Source organism: Meles meles, chromosome 6 (assembly GCF_922984935.1).
Source record: "Meles meles chromosome 6, mMelMel3.1 paternal haplotype, whole genome shotgun sequence".
Lineage (NCBI taxonomy): Eukaryota > Metazoa > Chordata > Mammalia > Carnivora > Mustelidae > Meles > Meles meles.
This window is the reverse complement of record NC_060071.1, coordinates 728,072-748,992: the sequence shown is the minus strand read 5'-3', so window position 1 is coordinate 748,992 and position 20,921 is coordinate 728,072. Positions and strand designations below refer to the sequence as shown.

Sequence of the window (20,921 nt, the reverse complement as noted above, 5' to 3'; positions counted from 1 at the left end):
ATTACTTAAAAATGAAAGGGCAGGTTCCAGAACAGTATGTGTGAAGAAGGCACTGTGGGGGGCGCCTGGGGGGGCTCAGTGGTGAAGCGTCTGCCTTCGGCTCAGGTCATGATCCGGGGGTCCTGGGATCAAGCCCCACGCTGGGCTCCCTGCTCAGCGGGAAGCCTGCTTCTCCCTCTACCACTCCCCCTGCTTGTGTTCCCTCTCTTGCTGTGTCTCTCTCTGTCAAATAAATAAGTAAAAAATCCTTTAAAAAAAAAAAAAAGGAAGGCACTGTGGGCGGAAAGGGGCGCTGTGGACCTTCTGACCCCACCTCTTCCTCTCACCATTTCCAAGCTCAGTCTACATCCCCAGCTCTCAGCAAAGAGCAGGGAGTAGAGAAGCCCACGGCGGAGGGAAGTCAGGAGCCGCCCGGGCAACAGCAAGCTGAAGGCCTTAAGAGGCCAGTAGGAGTCAGATTTGGGTTGTGGGAAATGGGAATGAAATTTGCTCTTGAGACCCTGAAGGGATTTCCAGACAAGAAAACCCCCAGGACCTGAAAATACAGCCCTGCTCCTTGGAGATGAGAGCAGAGCCGAGAACTATGCTCGCTGGACAAGGAGGCCAGGTTGACAGAGGCTTGGGGAACCTCCAGGTGTCAGGGGTGGGGGTGATGTGGGGGGTGGGTGCTGTACCGCGGTCCCGTTCCCGTACCTGCAGGGGGACGGAGGGGCTGCTTGGGGGGGGTGTCGTGTACCTGCAGGGGGACGGAGGGGCCCCGACAGAACCACGGAGACCACGGCGTGGGTCAGCTATGGCCCGCCGGGAAGTCCTGCCTGGCCCCCCGACCCCGGGGACCCCCGCCCGGCGCGGATCGGGCGGTTTCCTGCAGGGGAGGGTCCCCCGGCCGCCCTGGCGCCCCCCCGCGCCGGGTGCTGCTCGGCCCGCGGGCCTGGGAGCGAGGGACCGCTCGGAGCTGCGGCCCGGGCCGAGCCGGGTGGCGTGGCCGGGCGCGGCGGGGGCGCGTGGGCGAAGGCGGCCCCGGGACCGGCTCCAGCGGCAGCGGGACCTGCTGAATCCCGGGAAGCCGCCGGCGGGACGCGAAGAGCCAATCAGAGACAAGAAGCCCAAGTACGTGGAGATAGCGGGCTCTGAGTGGAGGGCCCACCGGGGGGGCGGGGCTGCGGGAAGCCAATCAGGAGCCGATCGTGCCCGCAGGGGCGGGTCGGTCGCGGCCCAGCCTCGCCCCCCAGTACTGTACGCTGATTGGCGGCGCGGGTTAGCGAGGGGCCGGTCAGAAGTCGGGGTTCGCGGGCTCCGGCTGGCGGGGGCCGCGGCAGGATCGAGAGCGGCCGGAGAGCCGTGTCGCCTCGGGATCACGGGTCGCTGCGGTGAGCCGGCAGGGGAGAGCGGGGACCGCCCCGACAGCACTGGGGGTGCACCGGGGGGCCTGTGGTGCGACTCGCCGCAGTGGCCTGGGGACGGGCGGAGGGGCGGCCGTGGCTGGGGACTCGGTCCCGGGGCTGCAGCCCCCTGACCCTGGAGCCCCCACCTCCTTGTTTTCCTGCCTCTGGGGTCGCCAGCCCCTGCCCGGCCCTGGAGCACCCCTCTCCCCCTTCCCCTTGCTCCAGCAGGAGGACCTTCAGAGCCCCCAGCCGCCCACTGTGGGGCCCTGGGCTGGGCACAGGGGTCACCGATGTCCCCTGGGCATGACCCCAGTCTGCACCCCGCGAGGTCGGAGCAGGGGAATCTCGGGAGAAGGGCACTGTGCAGGGCATCCCGAGTAGAGTCTAACCAGACTTTGTCCATCTGGCTGGGGGGGGGGGCACCCAGAGTAACTGTGTTTCCACCAGGGTCTCTCCACACAGTGCAGGGTTGAAAGTCCAGACCCCTGGTGTGGGACAAAGTGTGTGGGATTCAGGCACCGCGGAGTGTGGGGTTGGAGAACATCTGCTCCCTGGATGCTTTCTCAGTTGCTTGGCAAAGCCCTCTGGACTCTAGTGCAGCCCGGCCTCCTCCAGGATTTGGATTCTCTTCCTGCCCCTCCACACACCGCAGACATTAGGGCACACACTGCTAACGAACGTGTCTCTTTCCTTGTCCTCGTTGACGTTGAGGAGCTCAGTCTGTGCCGTTAGTTTCATCATTTGAGTCCTTGTGTACAAAGAAAGGCAGTTTTCAGCTCAGAAAGAGAGAACCGTAGAAGCATAGGAAGTCAGAGCCGCCAGGGACTCTCAGGGTGGGCCTGTCCAACCCCTACTTAGCCGAGATGTGACCAGTGCGCCGTTTCGGAGGCTCAGTCTGGGAAATCCCTGCTTGGATTAATGACGCTTTGTTTCTTGCAGCAGAGCGACTTTCTGCCCTCGGGGGTTTTTACTGTGGTAAAATACACTGGATCGGCTCAGCTACTCTTTGTACCAGATCGTCTCTTGATGGCTTCCCTCTCCTTCAGAGGCGCCAGCCCCGTTGGACGAGGGTCTGGGAACATTTTCTAGGCTGGAAGGGAGACAGGCCTTCTCCACTTGCCTCCTAGGTTCCTTTTATCTTTAAGGGTTTGTAATTCATATCAAACTCAGAATTACTCTGACATCCTTGACTCTTCAGGAGTTGAAAAACTGTGAATCCAATTCATGTTGGGTTTAAACCTTTAAAGTATTTTGAACTTAAAGTATTCTTACTACTGGCCTTACATCAGTTTATAAACCTCCAGAAGGAATGTTAAAATTTCCTGTGAAGTCTTAAAGCCCAAATACAGTGTGATAGGATATGTTGGTTCCCACACGTTTCAGGTGCAAGGATTATGTTTTGAAACCCCATTCAGGCTTTGTCACAGCATCTTAGTGAACAAGCCCAGAAAGCAAATACTCTGGTCACTTTCCATGTGATTGGCAAGAACGCAGTGACTATGACAGGTGGTAGAAACCGGCCCATGGCGGGAGCGGCCGGCTGCAGGCTTCGGAGGGGAGAGAAGTCACTTTGGGAAAGAGGATCTATAGGAAGGCAGGGAGGGGGAGGAGAATGGCATTTGAGGCTAGTATTATTTTTTTTTTAAAGATTTTATTTATTTGACACAGAGAAAGAGTACAGGCAGGGGAGTGGTGGGCAGAAGGAGAAGCAGGCTCTCTGCTGAGCAGGGAGCCTGATGTGGGACTTGATCCCAGGACCCCAGGATCATGGCCTGAGCTGAAGGCAGACACTTAACCAGCTGTGCAGCAGAAGTCCTTAGGCTAAAATTCTTGTCATCACTTGAGTCATCAGGCATAGACTTGGGGCTGTGGTGGGGAGGGTGTCCTATGGGAGAGCCCCAGTGTGCCTCTCTGAATGTTATCCCCGTCTCCTCTCTGGAGTGAGGTGAGCTCTGGCTTTCGTAGATCTGAAGTGATCCGACGTTCACGGGCATAGTGTGATCTGGGGAGCTCCGAGAGGGTCCTCAGACCCCACCCTTGGCCTGTTGTCCTGCCAGTCGCTCACAGGGACTTTTTTTTTTTTAAGGTTAAATTTACAAGCAGTGAGATTCACAGATCTTACACTTAAGTTTCAAGTTTGGACGGATGTATGTATCCATGTAACCCAAGCATCGTCGAGTTCTAGGCATGGCCCTCCAGAGAGCCCTCCGGAAGCGACAGCTGTTCCGGTTTCTGTCAAAAGCTCGCTCTTCTTGAGATGCTGGTTGTATGACGCCATCCCTAGCTCCGCCGTCAGAGTCATGCCCTGAAACGCAGCTCGCCGGCAGATGTTCCTCGTCCCCTACAGCTTAGTATGAAGGGGGGGTTGGAAAAAAGCTATTTTGGAAAAAGAGGGAAGTGAGGGTGCACGGAACTTAAATATTTGGTTCCTGAAGGCTGTTCAGAAGCCCTTCCCTGTGGTGTCTGTGTCACGTAGATGCTTTTGAGGGAAGCCAAGTGTATGCAGTTTTTTTTAAAGATATTATTTATTCATTTGACAGACAGAGATCACAAGTGGGCAGAGAGGCAGACAGAGAGAGAGGGAGAAGCAGGCTCCCTGCTGAGCAGAGAGTCCCATGTGGGGCCCCATTCCAGGACCCTGGGAACATGACCTGAGCCGAAGGCAGAGGCTTTAACCCACTGAGCCACCCAGGCGCCCCATAGTGTTTTTTTTTAAAGTAAGCTCCATGCCCAATGTGGAGCCCAACATGGGGCTCCAACTCACGACTGTGAGATCAAGACGTAAGCTGAGATCAAGAGTCAGACACGTAACTGACTAAGCCACCAGGCATCCCCAGATTTTAAGTAATCGCTGTACCCAGCATGGGGATCAAACTTACAACCCTGAGATCAGGAGTCTTTTGCTCTACGCCCTGAGCCATCCGGGCAGCCTTGTGGAACTGCCCGTCATTTTTACTTCCAGCCTTATTCTGCTTGGCCGTAGAAAAGTGATTCCTTGCAACATAAGGTCAACTGAGTTCAGTGTTACTTCATGCACTTCAGGGGTGTGCTTAGTTCAGGGCTCTTTGGTGTTCTCAGTATAGTACTTACTGCCTTGTGACTTGATGTTCTGAGCAGCTTCTGAGTGTTGGACTGGGAGGGTGTTTGTGACCGTGAGCTGACGTGCCTCGTGTCCCGGAGCACCTTGAGGCATCTGCGCGTGTCCTCCAGGGCTCACGCCGTGCCTCACACACCAGCCCATGCTTCTGAACTGGAAGTGTGCGTGGTGAGCTGGATGGTGAGGCTATGATTCAGCGGAACTGGTGCGCAGCAGAGTAAGATCCCTGGATCTGAACTTGTGTTTTAGCCCCAAGCTGTCCCCTCTGTCAAAGGGACAATACCGTGGGGTTGGGGTCTCGGTGAGTCTCAGCGAAGTGCTCCTTCTGTCGCGACCTCAGTCTCCCCGGGAAGACAGCTGCTGGGGGGAGTGGGCCAGGAATGGGACTAGGACGTGCCAGGGGCTTTCCTACCTCCTGTTTGTGAGGTGAGTTTGAAAGTAATCTGCGATGCAAGGATATTTATTCACCTGCCCAAACACCTCTTTCTTTATCCCGTTTACGAATTTAATTTTTCAGCTTTACCAGTGAAAATTAATAAAATGTATAGAATCAGGATCGAGTGGCGTGATGGGTCTGTCTTAAGAAAAATCACTTAAGTAAACCTGTTTATTGTGTGTCCTCTTCCTAGCTGGTTTGTTTTCCCGAGACATAATGTCACACGGAGACGATCAGCAATCCCAGGCTCTTGCCAAACCTACTTTCAGTGACGTACAAGCCTCTGCATTAGTGGAATCGGTGTTTGGGTTAAAAGTTTCCAGGATCCGGCCACTTCCCAGCTATGATGACCAAAACTTTCATGTGTGCATTTCAAGTGCCAAAGACCCTGCCAGTGAGCCCACGGAGTACGTCCTCAAGATAAGCAACGCCGAGTCCAGCAAGAGCCCAGAGCTGATCGACGTGCAGAGCGACGTCAGCATGTTCCTGAGAGCTGCTGGCTTCCCGACCGCCTCTGTGCGTCCGACTGCGGGAGGCCATCTCAGCTCTCTCGTGTCCGTAGGTAAGAGCCCGCCAGCTCGCCGTCACCGCGGCCACGTACGTTACTGCATTTGAGCTACAAGTAGAAACACTGGGAACGGGTTGATGGCTCCCGGTGTAGGCGTGGGAGTCGTGCAGTCTCCCCAGAGTGGAGATCGGGGGCTCTGATTCACAGGATCTGCTCTAACTCTTCCCTCAGAAAGGACTTGACGGGGGCACCTGGGGGCTCAGGTCGTGATCCCAGAGTCTTGATCTCGGGGTCACGGGTGCTCTGGGGCACCCCACTTCCCAGTCCTGCCTGTCCTCTGAATCCTGGGGCCACCGAGCTGTCATGTGTGCGTGGCTGGCTGTGGGACCCTCGGGTCCATCCATCCGTCCTGTGGACCCCGTGAAGCCTGTGTGTTGCTCCTGTCCTGTGACGTCTGCGGTTCTCCTGGTCGTAATGACCGAGCAGGACAGCCCCGGCCATCTCCCCAAGACGTGACGGCATGTGCTTGCGTCCATGCAGATGGCGGCTCTGGAGTCGCAGGCTACCTGCTGAGGCTGCTGTCCTACCTCCCGGGGACGCCTGTGGCTGAGATCCCCAGCAGCCCCCAGCTGCTGTACGAGGTCGGGAGGCTCGCCGGCAGACTGGATGAGACCCTGCAGGTAGGACGTGGGGCTTTGCTTGCTTCTAGGACCTGAGTATTTGTTGAGTTGTGGTCTGTTTCAGTTAACAAACCCAGGGCCAGACTCCCCTTCTCCCGGTGCCTCCTGTGGGCTGTTAGGAAGGGACTAGGGCCGCTGCTATGGGCATTTCTTGACTGCAAGAACTCTTTCTGCCCAGCCCTGCGCCTCGCAGGACTGTGGGCAGGATCGCCTGCGTTTCCAGGCGGTCCCTACGCTCTTGGTGCCGCTCCCAGAAGACCGTCTGTATTTGCCGAGTGAGCGAGCCGGAGGCCTGGGCGGACGTGTGTCTGCGTGGTGGTGGAAATGGCACCACGGACAACAAGTGTGTACGTGCCCCTTGGCTGTGCCGGGCTCTGGGAGGAGAGGACGGGCTCCCCCGTCCCAGAGGAATGTGCCGGGGGCGGAAGCGACGCGCAGGCTAAGAGCTGGTCTGCGCCACGTGGGCTGCACCAGGAGAGCCCCTCCAGGACCCCCGCTGAGTCCTGCTCATGCGACAGGCCAGGCGCCTCTGTGGCCCGGCCGCCCCCGCCTGCCGTGCCTGTCCTCGTTCACCACAGTTGCCCCCCGTGGTCAGGCTCCTTCTCCGATTGACTCTTTGTGCCAACGCACAGTTACTTTCTACAATTATAGACTGTCTGCGGCTTCTCGTTGCTTCGACGTGGAGGCCAAGGTCCCCGTGTGAGGCCCCGCGTGCCCCGTCCTGCCTGCGTCCCCACAGGGCCTCCGTCTGTCCGTCCGTGCTTCTCCCCGTCACTCCTCATGGATCCCCGACGGGCCACTCTGTCGCACGCGTCTTCGCACGTGCCACTTTCCGAGCCCCCGGGACCTCTCCCCGTGCAGCCGGACTCCCACGCGTCCTTCAGCACGTGGCTCGGGCGTCGCCCTCTGGGAAATGCCCCCAGACCCCTCTCTTCCCGTGCTGTGCATAAACGATCACTCCCTCCTCTTGCGACTTCTGAGCTCGGACCTCCCGTCGCTGGCCTCGCCGAGCAGCGTCCCGGCCACCTATGCCACGTAACAGACCATCGCCACACTGACACCTGCAGACGTGGATTCCTTTCTCGTGTCTCTGTGGGCCGGGGTGTGCGTGGGGCCACGCATGCAGCCGCACTCAGCAGGGACTCAGCTGGGGGCGCTGTGGTTCTCCTCGGCGTGGGCTCCCGTCCCCCAGGGTGGCCCTGTGTCCTCACCACGAGGCAGCTGGTTACCAAGAGAACAAGACGGGGACAAAATTGGAGGCGGACGCTGGTCAGATTATGAGATATGTTGTCGTGTACGACACGGAAGAGTTTAGGGAACTTGGAGTGTTTTTATTTTTATTTCCCGGGTGTTTTTATTAGTTTATGTTAATTAAGATGTGACGTGTTATTGGCTTCAGCGGTAGAGGTCAGGGATCCATCAGTCGTATGTGAGAGCCACGCTCGTCACCTCACGCGCCCTCGCCTGGAGGGTCTTCAGACGGGCAGGGACCGCGACGTCGCGGCACTGCGTGCGGCGGACAGGCCGGCAGAGAGCCGGAGTGGGCACCGCGCGTGTAGGAAGCGAAGGAGTCATCAGAGAGAAGCTGACTCAGGGCCGGAACCTGCGAAAGCTTCAAGATACGTGCTGGAGACGGAGCCGGCCGGATTTGGCGATCAATTTATGTTCCACAAGGGGACTCGGAGGGGCTGAGGAAGACGCGGGTTCTAACGCGTGTGCCGGGACCTGGCGCCGCGCACAGGCCGACAGTCTCCCCCGACGCCGGTCACGAGGGAGCCCCGTGCCACGGGGGAAAGCTCGCCAGCCTCCGCGGACCTCACGCCGTGCCCCTTCGGGGTTCCCAGGATCAGCCCGCCCGCGTGTCCTTCCTGTGGCTGCTGCTTTAGAAGAGTCACCAGAGCCTTGGCCGGAGCCCAGCAAGAGAAGGGCCGGGCGCCCCAGCCGTGAGACGGAGGAGGTTCCTATGCCCCTGGGGCCGAGCGGGAGACTTCCTGTGTGCCTTCTGTCCCCGTGTGCCATGCAGGTGCGTCTGGTAGCTGGGGATGTGAGGTCTTGCTGGTTTTCCCGTCTGACAGTCTGTGCCCCTCCCCTAGGATGTTTGTGTTTAACGTAGTCGTGCCGTGGCCCCCAAAGTCGGCTCGGACGCCCAGGAGCCAGAGCTGCGGTGCTCATGCTCGGCGAACCTGTACCAGGCGCCCGTTAGGTGTGAGGTCTTGATTCATTTGATTCTGTCCGGTCTTCGTTCATCCAACGACTGCGCGGCTGGTGTTGACACGGGATTTTCCCGCGAAGGAAACAGATCTGCAATGTTAAGCAGAAGAGCCTGTTGAGACCTGCCGTGTCTGCCTTGGGGCCGGGTCCTGTCTCACTCCTCCTGCTGGAGCCCGGGCCCTCTCCATGGGGTGTGTGGCCAGCAGCGCCCTGTGTCAGGAGCCGGCCCAGAGCCCTCCCCGGGTGGACCGTGGCTCCATCTGTCGTGCTCTTCTCAGAAGAAGAATGCCGGTAAACTTCCCTGCGGTTCCGAACAGGGTCAGCACTCCTTCTCTCCCGTACCTTGTCCACTCGCACCTGCAGTCCGGACCCAGGGCACGGCTTCCAGCAGCACTCTCGCGCCGGACATTCCCGTGACCTGGAGTGGCCCTTGGCCGCCATGCGGTCGGGAGGACCAGACCGGGTCCCGTGAGGATGACCGGGTGCTGGCAAGCTTGACTCTGCCAGGAGGACACTCTGGGGGGCAGGACCGCCGTCTGGGACTGTGTGGCAGGGGTCAGGTGGGAGAAGGCCCCGACGTCGCTGCTGGAACCAGGGCCGGGGACGTGGTACAGAGATAGAGCTCGGCTCAGCGACAGGAAGCCCGCAGAGCCGCTGAGGCATGAAAAGTAGCCCCCGGGAGAGGTGCTCTGATCGAGGCTACTTAGCAAGTCCGTGGTGGTGACAGGGGACCCTGGGGCGCTCAAACTCCAGGCCTCAAGAACGGATGGCAAAATCCACTAAGAGGAATGTTTTTAAAGAAGTGGAATAAAATCCGAAACCCAGCATACGTCCCACGGGCTGGTCCACGCGCTGCTGACAGAGGCTTGTCTCCTGGGCTGTCCTGCGACACGTCTGTCTCGCTTGAGAAGTCACGTCCCACAGACGGAAGGGCCCTCGGCGCCCCCTCAGCCCGCGAGTGGTGACTTCCCTCGTTATCCTGGACTCAGTTTCCCTTTCTGTGCAGTGATGGGCAGAGCTGTTTCGAATTCCATATAGAGTGGCCCAAGGCTAAAGGCCCTGGCAGTCCTAGAATTTTCTATCCTGGGAACGTTCATTTATTCAGCAGCTGTCGCTGGAGCAGCGTGTTCTGTGAGCCGGGCGCCGTGGTGGGTGCGGGAACGTGGGGCGAGCAGACGGACCAACCCCAGTGTGACCCTCACCGGAGCTTGTGTCCCTGTGAGGGTGGAGAGTAAGGCCGGAGGGTGAGCTCCGGAGCGCCGTAGCCGCACGTGCTGCAGGCTCTCGGGGAAGACATCGGCGCGGGCAGGGCGGGAAGGACCGAAGGGGGCTGACGTTTCAGATGCAGTGGCCGGGGGGCCTCCCACAGAAGGAGCTGGTGAACGTTCACGGCGTGGCCGTGTGGCCGGGGGAGCGGTGAACACAGAGCTCGTGAGGTGCAGGTGCGCGGGCACAGTCCTGCCCCCCGGGAGGCCGCTGTGGCTACAGGAGAGTCCACGAACGTAATAGAAGGTGAGGTCAGACAGCTCACGGGGGGGCCAGCGTCGGGGGACAGCAGACTTCTTTCTTCCTGTGTCCAGCTCCCGCCAGGGGCGCGGAAGTCCCCCTCAGCCACGAGTGAGATGGGGACATGCCCCCAGAACGACGACTCCCGTCCGGTGTGCCATCAGCCCGTGGGGGGGTTAACGGAGCGTGTCGGTGAGCGGGGGGGGGCGCCGTGGGCCGCTCGGACCGAGCCTGGGAGGGCGGTCTCTCGCCCACCAGCTCTCCCTCGTGGCCGCTCTAACTGTCCAGACTCTAAGAGTCCCTTGTCTTTGGTTTAGAAATTCCATCACCCGAAGTTAAGTAGCCTTCGTCGGGAGAACTTCATTTGGAATCTGAAAAACGTCCCTCTTCTGGAGAAGTACCTGGACGCCTTGGGCCAGAGCCGAAACCGGGAGGTTGTCGTACAGGTCATTCAGCTGTTCAAGGACGAAATCCTGACCAAACTACAGCACTTCCGAGAGTGTGAGTACCCCCGATCGAGGAAGTGTTTTCCTTGCTGTTCACACTGGCACGTTTCTGAGCATCAGAAGAGCGCGGACATACGGCTTAGTTTCACCAAGTCTCAAAATGTGGCCGAGCTCGCTCCTGGCGCTTCTACTTCCCTTAGAACTGCCACATTTGAGATCCTCTCCAGACCGTACGTGATCACGCCTTCCCCTCCCTACTGAACGCGCTCACTACGTACGTGTTCATAACTGAGGTGCCATGGCGTTCTGCGTGTCTTCCATCGTTAGCTGGTGTCCGATGGTCTTACCGTTCCGCAGCCTGCTTTTCTCGGTCCAGATCGATCGTTTCACAGGTGTGGTTCTAGCTCATTTCGCCCGTCGTTTTACTGAGGCGTGTCCCATGCTCCGCAGGGACGTGCCACTGTTTATTTCAACGTGCCGTGCTGTTTTCAGTCTCTTCTCTTGTCGATAGAATTTTAGGTTGGTTTGTTGTTGTTCTGTCGTGGTGTTCCGGGGAGCATGCTAGTGTGTACCTCCTTATGGATGTGGGCGACAGTCTCTCCAGGTGGAAGCGGACTTTGACGGGGCACAAAGCACGGGTCAGAGGGCCCGGCAGGAAGGGGCGCTTGCAGCAAGCCTGACGGAGGCAGCCGGCTCCCTCTCTCCTCTGCTTTCAGTAGGGCTCAGCTCTGGCTGCCGTCACCAAGTACGGAGACGAGGTGGGCGGCTTCCCACGGTTCTGGGGCTGGAAATGTGAGATCCAGGTGCCAGCACGCTCCGTGTCTTTCCCAAGCCCCAGCCACCTTCTCTCCGCATCCTCGCGTGATGCACAGAGAGCGCGGCGCTCTCCGTCGGTGTCTCTTCTTAGAAGGGCACTAACCCCGTCATGAGGGCCCCACGCTCACGGTGCCTCTCAGCCCCACTCCCTCCCAAAGACCCCAGCTCCGAACACCACCGCACTGGTCAGCGGGCTTCAGCGTGTCGGCCGTGGGGGCATCACAACGCTGTCCGCAGCGTTCACTTTGTGTAAACATAGCGCGAGGCGGCAGCATGAAAATCGAGTTGATTTCCCCCGTCCGATCTGCACCCCCGCTCATCTTCATCTCATGAAAATGGTATCCGCCACGCACCTCGCTGACCTCGCCGAAAACCTGGGAGTTGGCAGCCTTGACTTTGCTCTTTGTCACACGCTTCACACGTGCTCGAATTCTCCGGGTTCCGGCTTCACTTTCCCACCTCTACTGCTCCGCCCGTCCTCGCCACCTCGCTTCTTGTCTGCGGTACTGGGCGCGCGGCCCCACGCGTGCTGGGGTAGGACTGCCGGGCCACAGGACACGTCTACGTGCCGCATGACGAGACGCTGGCACGTGGCTTTCCGGAGTGCCTGCGCACCTGCGCGGCGCTGTTAGCAGAGGCTGCGCGTGTCCGCCGCTCCCCACCCATGTTGTCCTCACAGTCTGGCCCTCGCCAGTCCTGCAGGAGACAGCGATTTCTTCGGTTTTGCTCTGCAGTTCCCCATGTGTGGCCATTTGGCTAAACTCTTCCGTGAAGTGCCTCGTCAATCTTTTGTCAGATTTTCAACGGGATTTCCTTCTCGTTGATTTTAGACGTTCCAGAGGGTTCCTGGATACAGTTCCTTCGCTGGTTATATGTGTTGCACATATTTTGTTCCACTCTGCCTTTTCGCTCTCTTCATGATGTGTTTTGATCAACAGTCCTGAATTTCTTGGTTTCAAGTATATCCGCCTTCTGCTCCTGGGTTGGTAGTAGAAGGTGAGCCTTCTCTACTCATCTTGGGGAGACGTTTTCCCTACCTTGTGGTCCCGAAGATATTCTCCTGCGTTATCTTACTAAAGCGTTAGTTTTTCCCTTTCATCATACGTCTATAAACCGTTGGAAATTTACGTATGGTGTAAATTTTTCTTGTGGTTGGTAACTTTTTCACCAGTTGGTGAAAAAGTTGGTAACTTTTTTTATTAAAAAGCCAACTTTTCTCACTTGGCTTTACAGTACCACCTCTGCTATAAACCAAAAGCCTGGGGGCTCTCTGTGTTGTCCCTGTTCCCTTTGCCCGTCTCCGCGCCCGCACCACGCTGTGTCAGCTCGGCAGGGTTATGCTGCAGCGACGAGTGGCCCGTGAGGCACCATGCACCGCAGTAGCGGACAGCTCGTTCTACCTCCAGCGGCCTGTCCAGCATGGACCGTCTTGGGTTTTGCTCTGCGGACTCTCACGCGGGGACCGAGACGCGTGGGACGGAGTGCTGCTGTAGCTGGGTAAGGGGAAGCTGGACACGGATCGCGTCTCTTGCATCTCTGCCCTGAAGCGATGTCACTTCTGTTCAGTTCAAAGGGCCAAAAAGGCACCCAGCCGTATTCAACTTCTTGAGGACCAGAGAAGTGGGACCCAGCATGTTCCTGCAGGGAATGTAGCTGGAGTATTTGTGAGCGTGTCTAAAGGTTACCACACTATATTAATTTTTTTAGCTTTTAAGGTCTTATAGCGGGTAACATGGCCTCCCACCTTCTTGTTCTCTTGTAAGAAGGTCTTGACTATTTTGGGTCCTTTTTACTTTAAGTACGTATCAATTTTGGAATCAGCGTGTCATATTTTTAAAGATTTTTGTTAAGATTTTGGTTAGGTTTGGATGGAATCGCTATATAAATTTGGAGGAAATGGAGAGGATAGCTTATTTACACTCCTTTATGTTACACTTAGAAGACTGAGGAATCTAATCATGGACATTGGCCCGTCTCTGCACTTACAGGGATCTGCAGAAGATGGTTCTTAGTTACCCTTCTGGTGTGGACTTCTCCTGTAGCTGCACTGTGGGCGGGGGGCATGGGTCCTGTCGGCGCTGCCCAGGAGAGCTTCTTCACTGGTGGAAGTGCTCTGAGTCCGCGTGGTCCGTGGCAATAGCGTCTAGCCACCACGGAACACTTGCCGTGGGGCTCGTGCCACCAAGGAGCCAGAGCCTCATTTTATTTAGTCTGAATGACTGTGAACGACATCACACGGCTGACGACTACCATATGGGACCCAGCAGCTTTATGTGACTTCAGGACTCCCAAATTTGTTAAGATTTACTCGATGAAGCAGCATGTGGTAAATTTAAAAAACGGTCCACGTGTGCTGAAAAAGAAAGTGTGTTCTGTGGATGTTGGGTGCAGTTATGTACATGTTAGTCCGTCAAGCTCGTCGTCCTGTTGTCCAAATTCTCTGTTTACTGATGTTTTTGTTTGTGTGTTCTAACAATTATCAACAAGTGTACTTTAAGTCTCTCGCTGTGATTGTGGATTTCCGGTACTTTTTGTGTATCTCTGTCAAAATGTGCTTTGTATATTTTCAGGCAACGTGCACATAAGATTAGGATTGTGACCCTGCTGGCGAACGGAAGCTTTCGTCGATACAGTTTCCCTCTTTACTCTTTGTTTCCTCTGCCTCAGTGCCCGCTCCCTGGGATGCTGTACAGTTGTGCGATCTTGTCCTGTACTCTCGCCTTCTGTCTGTCTGTTCCAGTTCCTTCTTTTCTTCTACTCCTCTTCTTTTGACGTCATCATTTTTGAAGTCATTCTTTTCGTGACTGTATTTTTTTCTGTCCAGAAGTTTGGGAGCTGTATGCTGTCCTATGTGACCCCGACTCATCAAAGTGTAATGTGATCCCAGACAACATAGGGACCTAAAGATACTTGAGTGCATTTATGTCTGTCCTGGCTTATAAGCCACTGATTTGGTAAATCAGATCCATACTTGGGGCCTCCAGAAGACAACGCTGCTGTTGTTTTGTGGTCAGGTTTGTTTACATTTACTTGTGTGTCGGTTTCCTCTCCTCCAGCCTCAAGCTTCCTGCCTGGCCTCATTTTGTTCCCGCCTAGAACACATCCCCTAGCATGTTCTCCAGTCCAGTTCTCTAACAGTGAACTCTCTGAGGTCATCTGTCTGAAAATGCTTTTGTTTTCTCTTCATCCTTGAAGAATATTTTCGCAGCCTATAGGACTCTAGGTTTTGGGGTTTGGGGATTTTAGGTTCCACTCTCTCCTAGCTTCTCCATTCCTACTGAGAGGTCAGCTGTGTGTCTGTAGCCTTTGAAGACCACCTGCCTTTTTCCCTTTGGGGTTCTTGTAGGATGTTCTCTTTCTCTTCAGTGATTTTTTTCTTAATATTCTTGGGTTTCTCAAACCTGTGTGTGGATATTGTCTTTCATCAGATGTGGGAGCTTCTTGCCCAGCTCCATTCTCTTTCCTCCTTTTGGGCTCCCGTTAAGTTCATGTTCAGTCTTCTCACTGAGTATCCTCTGTGTCCCTTCTCGTGTGTGCGTGTGTATGTGTGTGTGTGTGTATTTTGTATTTTCTGTGCCTTTGCTGCATTTTGGATTATTCTCTACCATGTCCTCTAGTTTATCGATTCTTTCTTATGTCTAGTCTGTTTTAGCCACCCGCTGCATTCTTCTCTCATTGTGTTTTCCAGTTTTAGAAGTTCCTTTTTTTTAAAGATTTTTATTTCTTTATTTGACAGACAGAGATCACAAATAGGCAGAGAGAGGGGGCTGGGGGGAAGCAGGCTCCCCGCTGAGCAGAGAGCCCGATGCAGGGTTCGATCCCAGGACCCTGAGGTCATGACCTGAGCTGAAGGCAGAGGCTTTAACCCACTGAGCCGCTCAGGCGCCCCTAGAAGTTCTTTGTTAATTAAAAGGTGTTTTACATTATTTTTTGTTTTAGTTCCCATATAGTTACCATACAGCGTCACATTAGTTCTGGCGATACAGTGATCCACCGTTTCCACGTATGACTCAGCGCTCATCACCGTAAGTGCACTCGTCAGCCCCCATCACCTCCTAGAAGTTCTTCCGGTTATTTTTCTAGAGTCACTACCTTGTGTCCAGAGAACATACTGTATATCAGCACACAAGGAAATCAGGCACCATGAGCAAGAGCCAAAAGAAGCTCATTTGAGGGGCCTCCGGCCAGCTGAGTCCATAGAACACACGACTCTTGATCTCGGGGTGGTGCGTTCAAGCCCCATGTTGGGTGTAGAGAGGACTTACAAAACAATAAAAAATCTTAAAAAGAGAAACTAACTCAAAACTGAACTGAAGATTGTGGTAACCAGAATGACTGCTTTGTCCTCCTGCCTCTCTTGACCTGGCCGTGTCAGCAGTGGGGTGGGAGCAGACTTGTCATCCTTTTGTGAGTTCGGATGGTTTTCCCTTTCACGTCATGTCACATCATGGCCTTTCACGTCCTGTGGTGAGCCTTCTCCCACACCCAGCAGGCAGCACGTCCAGTTCCTGTCCCCCCAAAGGGGTAAAGCACATTGCCGACCTGGAACACCGTCCATGGACCCATGGCTATGTTCCTGCTCACTGCCTGGCATTTCTGTTCTGTGTTTTAGTATATAAGTCGATCTTGTTCCTGAGCTGGCTCTATCTTTATTTTCTCTTATTTTCGTCACTACTATGTATATTACACAGAGGAGGCTTATCAGAGAACGAACTCACTCTGCCATCTTGATCAGAATGCCTTCTCTTTCTTTAATTCTCAAATTCAATAACTTTTGTCATTTCCGCCCCAGGCGTTGAATAGCTCTATCATTTTTTGATAGGCCAGTGGACAAGGGATAGAAGCAATAAAATGCCTGTGTAAGTACAGATTGCATGCTCGAAGTAACGTGACTCAGTGGTTCTAAAATCCCATTTGATTGCATACGATGCACCATTCCTCCGCCTCTAAGGAAGAAGAAACCTTGCCAATGAGACTGTGACATGGCGTCCATTGTATCATGCGTCCCAGTTTCACAAATGTGTAGTTTAGAATCTGTGGTTTACAATAATGTTCATTGTTTCTGCATGTCACCCACTGGGCTAAATTACTTAAGCATGAGTTACGTGATCCCAAGTCAACTAGAAGAAATAGGCATTATACTCAGGAGTGGACGTTACTTTCTATCACACACTTAACAGAAAGTATGTGACTCACCGCTTCATGCTCCTGGACATCCCTGTGTTTCCCTAATCCTTAGCCAGGGTTTTAAATCAGAATTTCTCAAGACTGTTCCTGAGAGAAGACAAGTATGGTTTTCCCCCAGCACCTGATGCGTGGTCCTGCTGTTCGTGACCGGGTCACACCCTGCACCACACATGACTGACCGTGGGAGTCCGGTAACACCAAGCTGGTCTCTACTCTTTTTTTTTTTTTTTTTTTTAAGATTTTTTTATTTATTTATTTGACAGAGAGATCACAAGTAGGCAGATAGGCAGGCAGAGAGAGAGGAGGAAGCAGGCTCCCCACGGAGCAGAGAGCCCGACGCGGGGCTCGATCCCAGGACCCTGAGATCATGACCTGAGCCGAAGGCAGCGGCTTAATCCACTGAGCCACCCAGGCGCCCCTCTACTCTTAATGACATGCACAATCACACTCTTAGATGACAAATTGCTATAATCACTCTCAGTCTTTTCTAAATACGCTCAATGTCTGTTTTTATCTCATACACATTAGTAAGAGTTCGTGGACCATCAGTGACCACAGACCCCCGCTTCTAGTGATACAGACTTGAGATATCAGTGTCTAATCTAGTAATCAAAGGACTGGGAGAACTCACAATTATTTGTCATCAGACTTCTTTTTTTTAGAAATCCTAGGTGAAAATCAAGACACATCTGGCCCATTCTAGGACTCTTGGCTTTTTCTTCTTATTTTTTTTCCTTTTAAAAAAATTTATTTTTTATTTTAAGCACTCTCTACATCCAACACCGGGCTTGAATTCACAACCCCAAGATCAAGAGTTGTACACTTCACTGACCAGCCAGCCGGTCTCCGTTAGGACTCTTTATTTCGTATGATAATATGAACATGTGTATATTCCTTTTGAACACTCTCCCTTCATTCTGCCAGCAGTCAGAACCAGGTGTTTGCAGCGGCCAGCCTGCATCCTCTAGCCTCGTACTGATCAGAAGCAAAGCAAATGCAACCACTAAAATTAACTGTTCTTTTTTTTTCCCTTTCAGAGAAAATTCTTTTATTTCAGCCCAAATAGGGTTTGACTCTACCTCTGGACTGCTCATCACAGCTGAGTGGTGGTGCCCCAGGAACAGGAAATGGGCAGACGAGGAGCTGGGGAATTTCATGTTTGCCCATGGCTTGATTTTTCTCCTTGTAGGTGTCAATCATGGAGATCTTAATGACCATAATATTTTAGTGGAGCCCAGCAAGTCAGCCTTTGGTGATGCCTCATACCACGTGTCTGGCATTCTGGACTTCGGCGACATGAGCTACGGCTACTACGTGTTCGAAGTGGCCATCACCATCACGTACATGATGATTGAGAGCACGAGTCCGCTGCACGTGGGAGGTCACGTCCTTGCAGGCTTTGAGAGCGTCGTCCCGCTGACGCCCGTGGAGAGGAGCGCCTTGTTTCTGCTCGTGTGCGGGCGCTTTTGCCAGTCCCTGGTCATCGCGGCGCACTCTTGCCAGCTACACCCAGAGAACAAGGACTATCTCATGATCACTGCGAAAACTGGCTGGAAGTGCTTGCAAGAGATGCTTGACATGGGCCAGAAGGCTGTGGAGGAAATCTGGTTTGAAACTGCCAGGTCCTACGACTCAGGGGTCTCCATGTGACTCAGGGAAACTTCCCGTGAGCTCTGATCGTGGAAAACCCAAGGGGACTAAATCAAATTCTATGAAGGTTTTCCCTGCTCGGTGAGAAATGAACTCACGGAACAGACCAGTGCCTGTGGAACCACGAAGGCCTTCAAGTGATCTCAGGACCATGTACGCAAGTGCCCATGAGCAGGTGTGTCCCTCTGGGATCCAGCTTGCCTCGTGGGTAGAACACGCAGAAGGGTGGTTTTGAGTCAGATCATCTCTCAAGGACTATCCAGCCCCGAGCTCAGTGACTGTGCTAAACTTTAAAAGGAACACACGTGTATAGATAGAGTCACGTATTTTAAATAATTGGGTGTAACACAGGGACCTGGTTAACACAGCCCCAGTTCCGTGAAGCCTCCTCCCGTCCCCCCGCTTCTCTGAAACCCTGCTGTGCTCTGTCTTCATTGTGGCACGTCACCTGGTATCGTGGATTATGGCTGTCACCTGGGAGCTCTTGGAGGGCAGAGACTATGTCGAGCTATTTTTGGTCTCTTGTCCCTTTTTTAATATAGCACTTTCCTCATGGTTTCAAAAGATATTTGCAAAATGAATGTATGCTGTGAGAAAGGTGTGAGAAGGCACAGACTGAGACAGACAGTGTTCGTAAGAAAAACGGTTCGCGTGCTTGAGAGGGCAGCGGTCGAAACTGGGCCTGGAAGGTACTGGACCTGCCCAGAAGCCAAGGGAGACCTCCGGGCAAGGCCGCCGACTCCTGAGTGAGGGGCCCGACCATCACTTCGTTTTCAGCTTGAGACTAAGAGGATCTCTCAGCAGATACTGTAAAATTGCTCTCCTTTGTGGTCCTTTTCATATGAACACGTGAGGTCTGTGAACCGCAGCTCCCTGCACACTGACGTGCATGATACCACTATCTCCTTCGCTGATTTCTCTTCATGTCTCCCTTCGTGCGATTCAGTAAATGGCTTTACTTATTCTTGTGGGCTTGTCCATTCTCCAGGAGATCTCAAGTCTCCAGGCCTGGCCATTCAGGCGTCTTTTTCTGTGTATGTGAACAGCCATCGCTTCTCCGTCTGTGGAGTGGACTCATGAGGCGAAATTCCGGTGTGGTTGGCAGGGGTTTATGATGAATAACAAAGACACTCCTCTTACTCTACCATTCGGGGATTACAAGGGTTTTAGAGCAGAAGGAAACCCAAACCTGTATTTATTATATCACAGTATTTTACATGCATCGTCTCACTTAATCTCCACAACAAACCCACGAGAGAAGTAGTGCTGTGATTAATCCCCATTTTCTTACAGAAGAATTTGCTTACAGAGCCAGGGTCCCAGTCCTCCCCTTCTCTCACGCACCATGCATGCACGTGTGAGCTTATCTGTGTTAGAATCAAACGAGATCACTCATATGAAAGCACTTATGCTTCTGAAATTTAAGGCATTGTATATATTTTTTATAAAGATCTCATCATTATTTTTTCAAAGTAACCTCTACCCCCAACGTGAGGCTTGAACTCTCAACCCCCACAGCAAACCGACTAAACCAGCCAGGTGCCCCCCATTGTTTTTTTTTTTAATCTAGCTTGACCATTCCGGAAACTGGGGACCAGAAAAAGGAATGGAATCGTGGATTTCACTCCCAGACCGCTGTTCATTCTCTTGAACCATGAAACTCTACGGATCTCCTTCTTAATTGCTCCTGCAAACATGGGTTCTCCTTCACCGAATTCCTAATGCAGATGTTGCTGGCCACAATCTTGATGTTTAAGTACGTACAGGCTTGCAATGATAATGTACTATTCGGTGTTTGTCCTTGCTTATCTCCAGTCAGTTCCGTGTAGTTTTAAACTCTGGTGGCATAGGGCTGCCTGGCCGGCTCAGTGGGTGGAGGCTGTGATTCTTGATCTCAGGGTCATGAGTTTGAGCCCCACATTGGATGTAGAGATTTTTAAAAAAATAGATAAACTTAAAAAAAAACAAACCCATGTCTTTGATGGCATAAATCGAATAGTATTCATTTTCTGTTGTTAGCTCCATGCCAGGCCCCTGGCACACCCTTAATAAACTACTGGAATGAATGCATTTCCACAAGAGCCAATCCCTGGTCCTTTCATCCACGGAGGGGAAAACCCAGTTCTAGATTTGGGGATCAATGCCATATACACAGCAAAGACTCTGCTCTTGCTTTTTCTGTCCAGGCTCTTATCCCCTCCAGGCTACAGAAGCACCTTACTTTCTGGTATTCTTATCCTTAATCTCTCCAACCTACATCCATCCTTTTAGAGACAGATTAAAAACTCCAGGTGCATATTGTCGTGTGACAATTTAACCAAAAACTTAGTGGCTTAAGTCTCAGTCATTAGCATCTCGTGGATTCTGCAGATAGAAACTCGGGCACCAGGGCAGCTGGTCTCTGCTCCCCAAATGCTTGGGCCTCTGTTGGGAGGTGATCTGGGGATTGGGGGAAATTCAGTGACTGAGGAAATCAGCAGCAAACTTCACTCACGTATCTGGCAGGGGATGCTGGGACCTCGTCTGGGCTGGTGGCAGAACACCTCTCCATGTTCTAAGAACGAGCATCCCAAGAGGACAAGACAGCAATCTATCATCTTTTATGACCGACTGCTGGAAGTCACAGCATATGACCTCTGCCGTAGTCACAGGCCCAGGGGATTCAAGGCGAGGGGACACGGGACCTCCGAATGGGAAGCATCCATACCACATTGTAAAAGAAACTCGTGAGACCTCATCATCCTAAAGCATCGCTTTAATGCTCCCTGTGACCTACAGGGGAAAAATTCTGGCGTTGGAGGCATCTACAAATTAGCCTGATGTCTCTCCTCCTTCCCTTCCTTTGTTGTCTCCTTCATTCTGCTCAGACTCAACTGCTCTGTCCCCCAAACGGACCAACCTCGTTCTCCTTCTGCTCTTTTGTCTCACCAGATCTTTCTTCCGTCGACCTGACATTCTGCCTCTCACTTGGGCCTGAGAACGCGTAGTGACCCACTGGC

The 20,921-nt window shown here is 53.7% G+C and overlaps 1 protein-coding gene across 3 annotated transcripts; it reads left to right on the top strand.

The window, feature by feature from the left end:
• Positions 1 to 360: 360 nt before the first annotated feature.
• HYKK (hydroxylysine kinase) lies at positions 361 to 20,376 on the top strand. Of its 3 annotated transcripts, none has more exons than XM_046009512.1 (5): positions 366 to 607; positions 5,112 to 5,480; positions 5,967 to 6,106; positions 10,141 to 10,324; positions 17,462 to 20,376. In XM_046009512.1, the coding sequence occupies exons 2-5, from the start codon at positions 5,135 to 5,137 to the stop codon at positions 17,920 to 17,922; spliced, it is 1,131 nt and encodes a 376-aa protein (XP_045865468.1). In that variant the 5' UTR covers positions 366 to 607; positions 5,112 to 5,134; the 3' UTR covers positions 17,923 to 20,376. The 3 variants fall into 3 exon arrangements, with proteins under 3 accessions (XP_045865469.1, XP_045865468.1, XP_045865470.1); XM_046009514.1 differs by lacking the exon at positions 366 to 607 and adding an exon at positions 1,264 to 1,370; XM_046009513.1 differs by lacking the exons at positions 10,141 to 10,324; positions 17,462 to 20,376 and adding an exon at positions 6,285 to 7,565 and having other exon boundaries at positions 361 to 607.
• Positions 20,377 to 20,921: the final 545 nt, after the last annotated feature.

What these genes read in the sequence shown, in the direction of transcription:
- HYKK (XM_046009512.1), top strand. Translation starts at nt 5,135, where the DNA reads ATGTCACACGGAGACGATCAGCAATCCCAGGCTCTTGCCAAACCTACT. An exon ending in CAGCTCTCTCGTGTCCGTAG is followed by an intron (nt 5,481 to 5,966) that starts GTAAGAGCCCGC and finishes GCGTCCATGCAG; the next exon opens with ATGGCGGCTCTGGAGTCGCA. An exon ending in ACTACAGCACTTCCGAGAGT is followed by an intron (nt 10,325 to 17,461) that starts GTGAGTACCCCC and finishes TTCTCCTTGTAG; the next exon opens with GTGTCAATCATGGAGATCTT.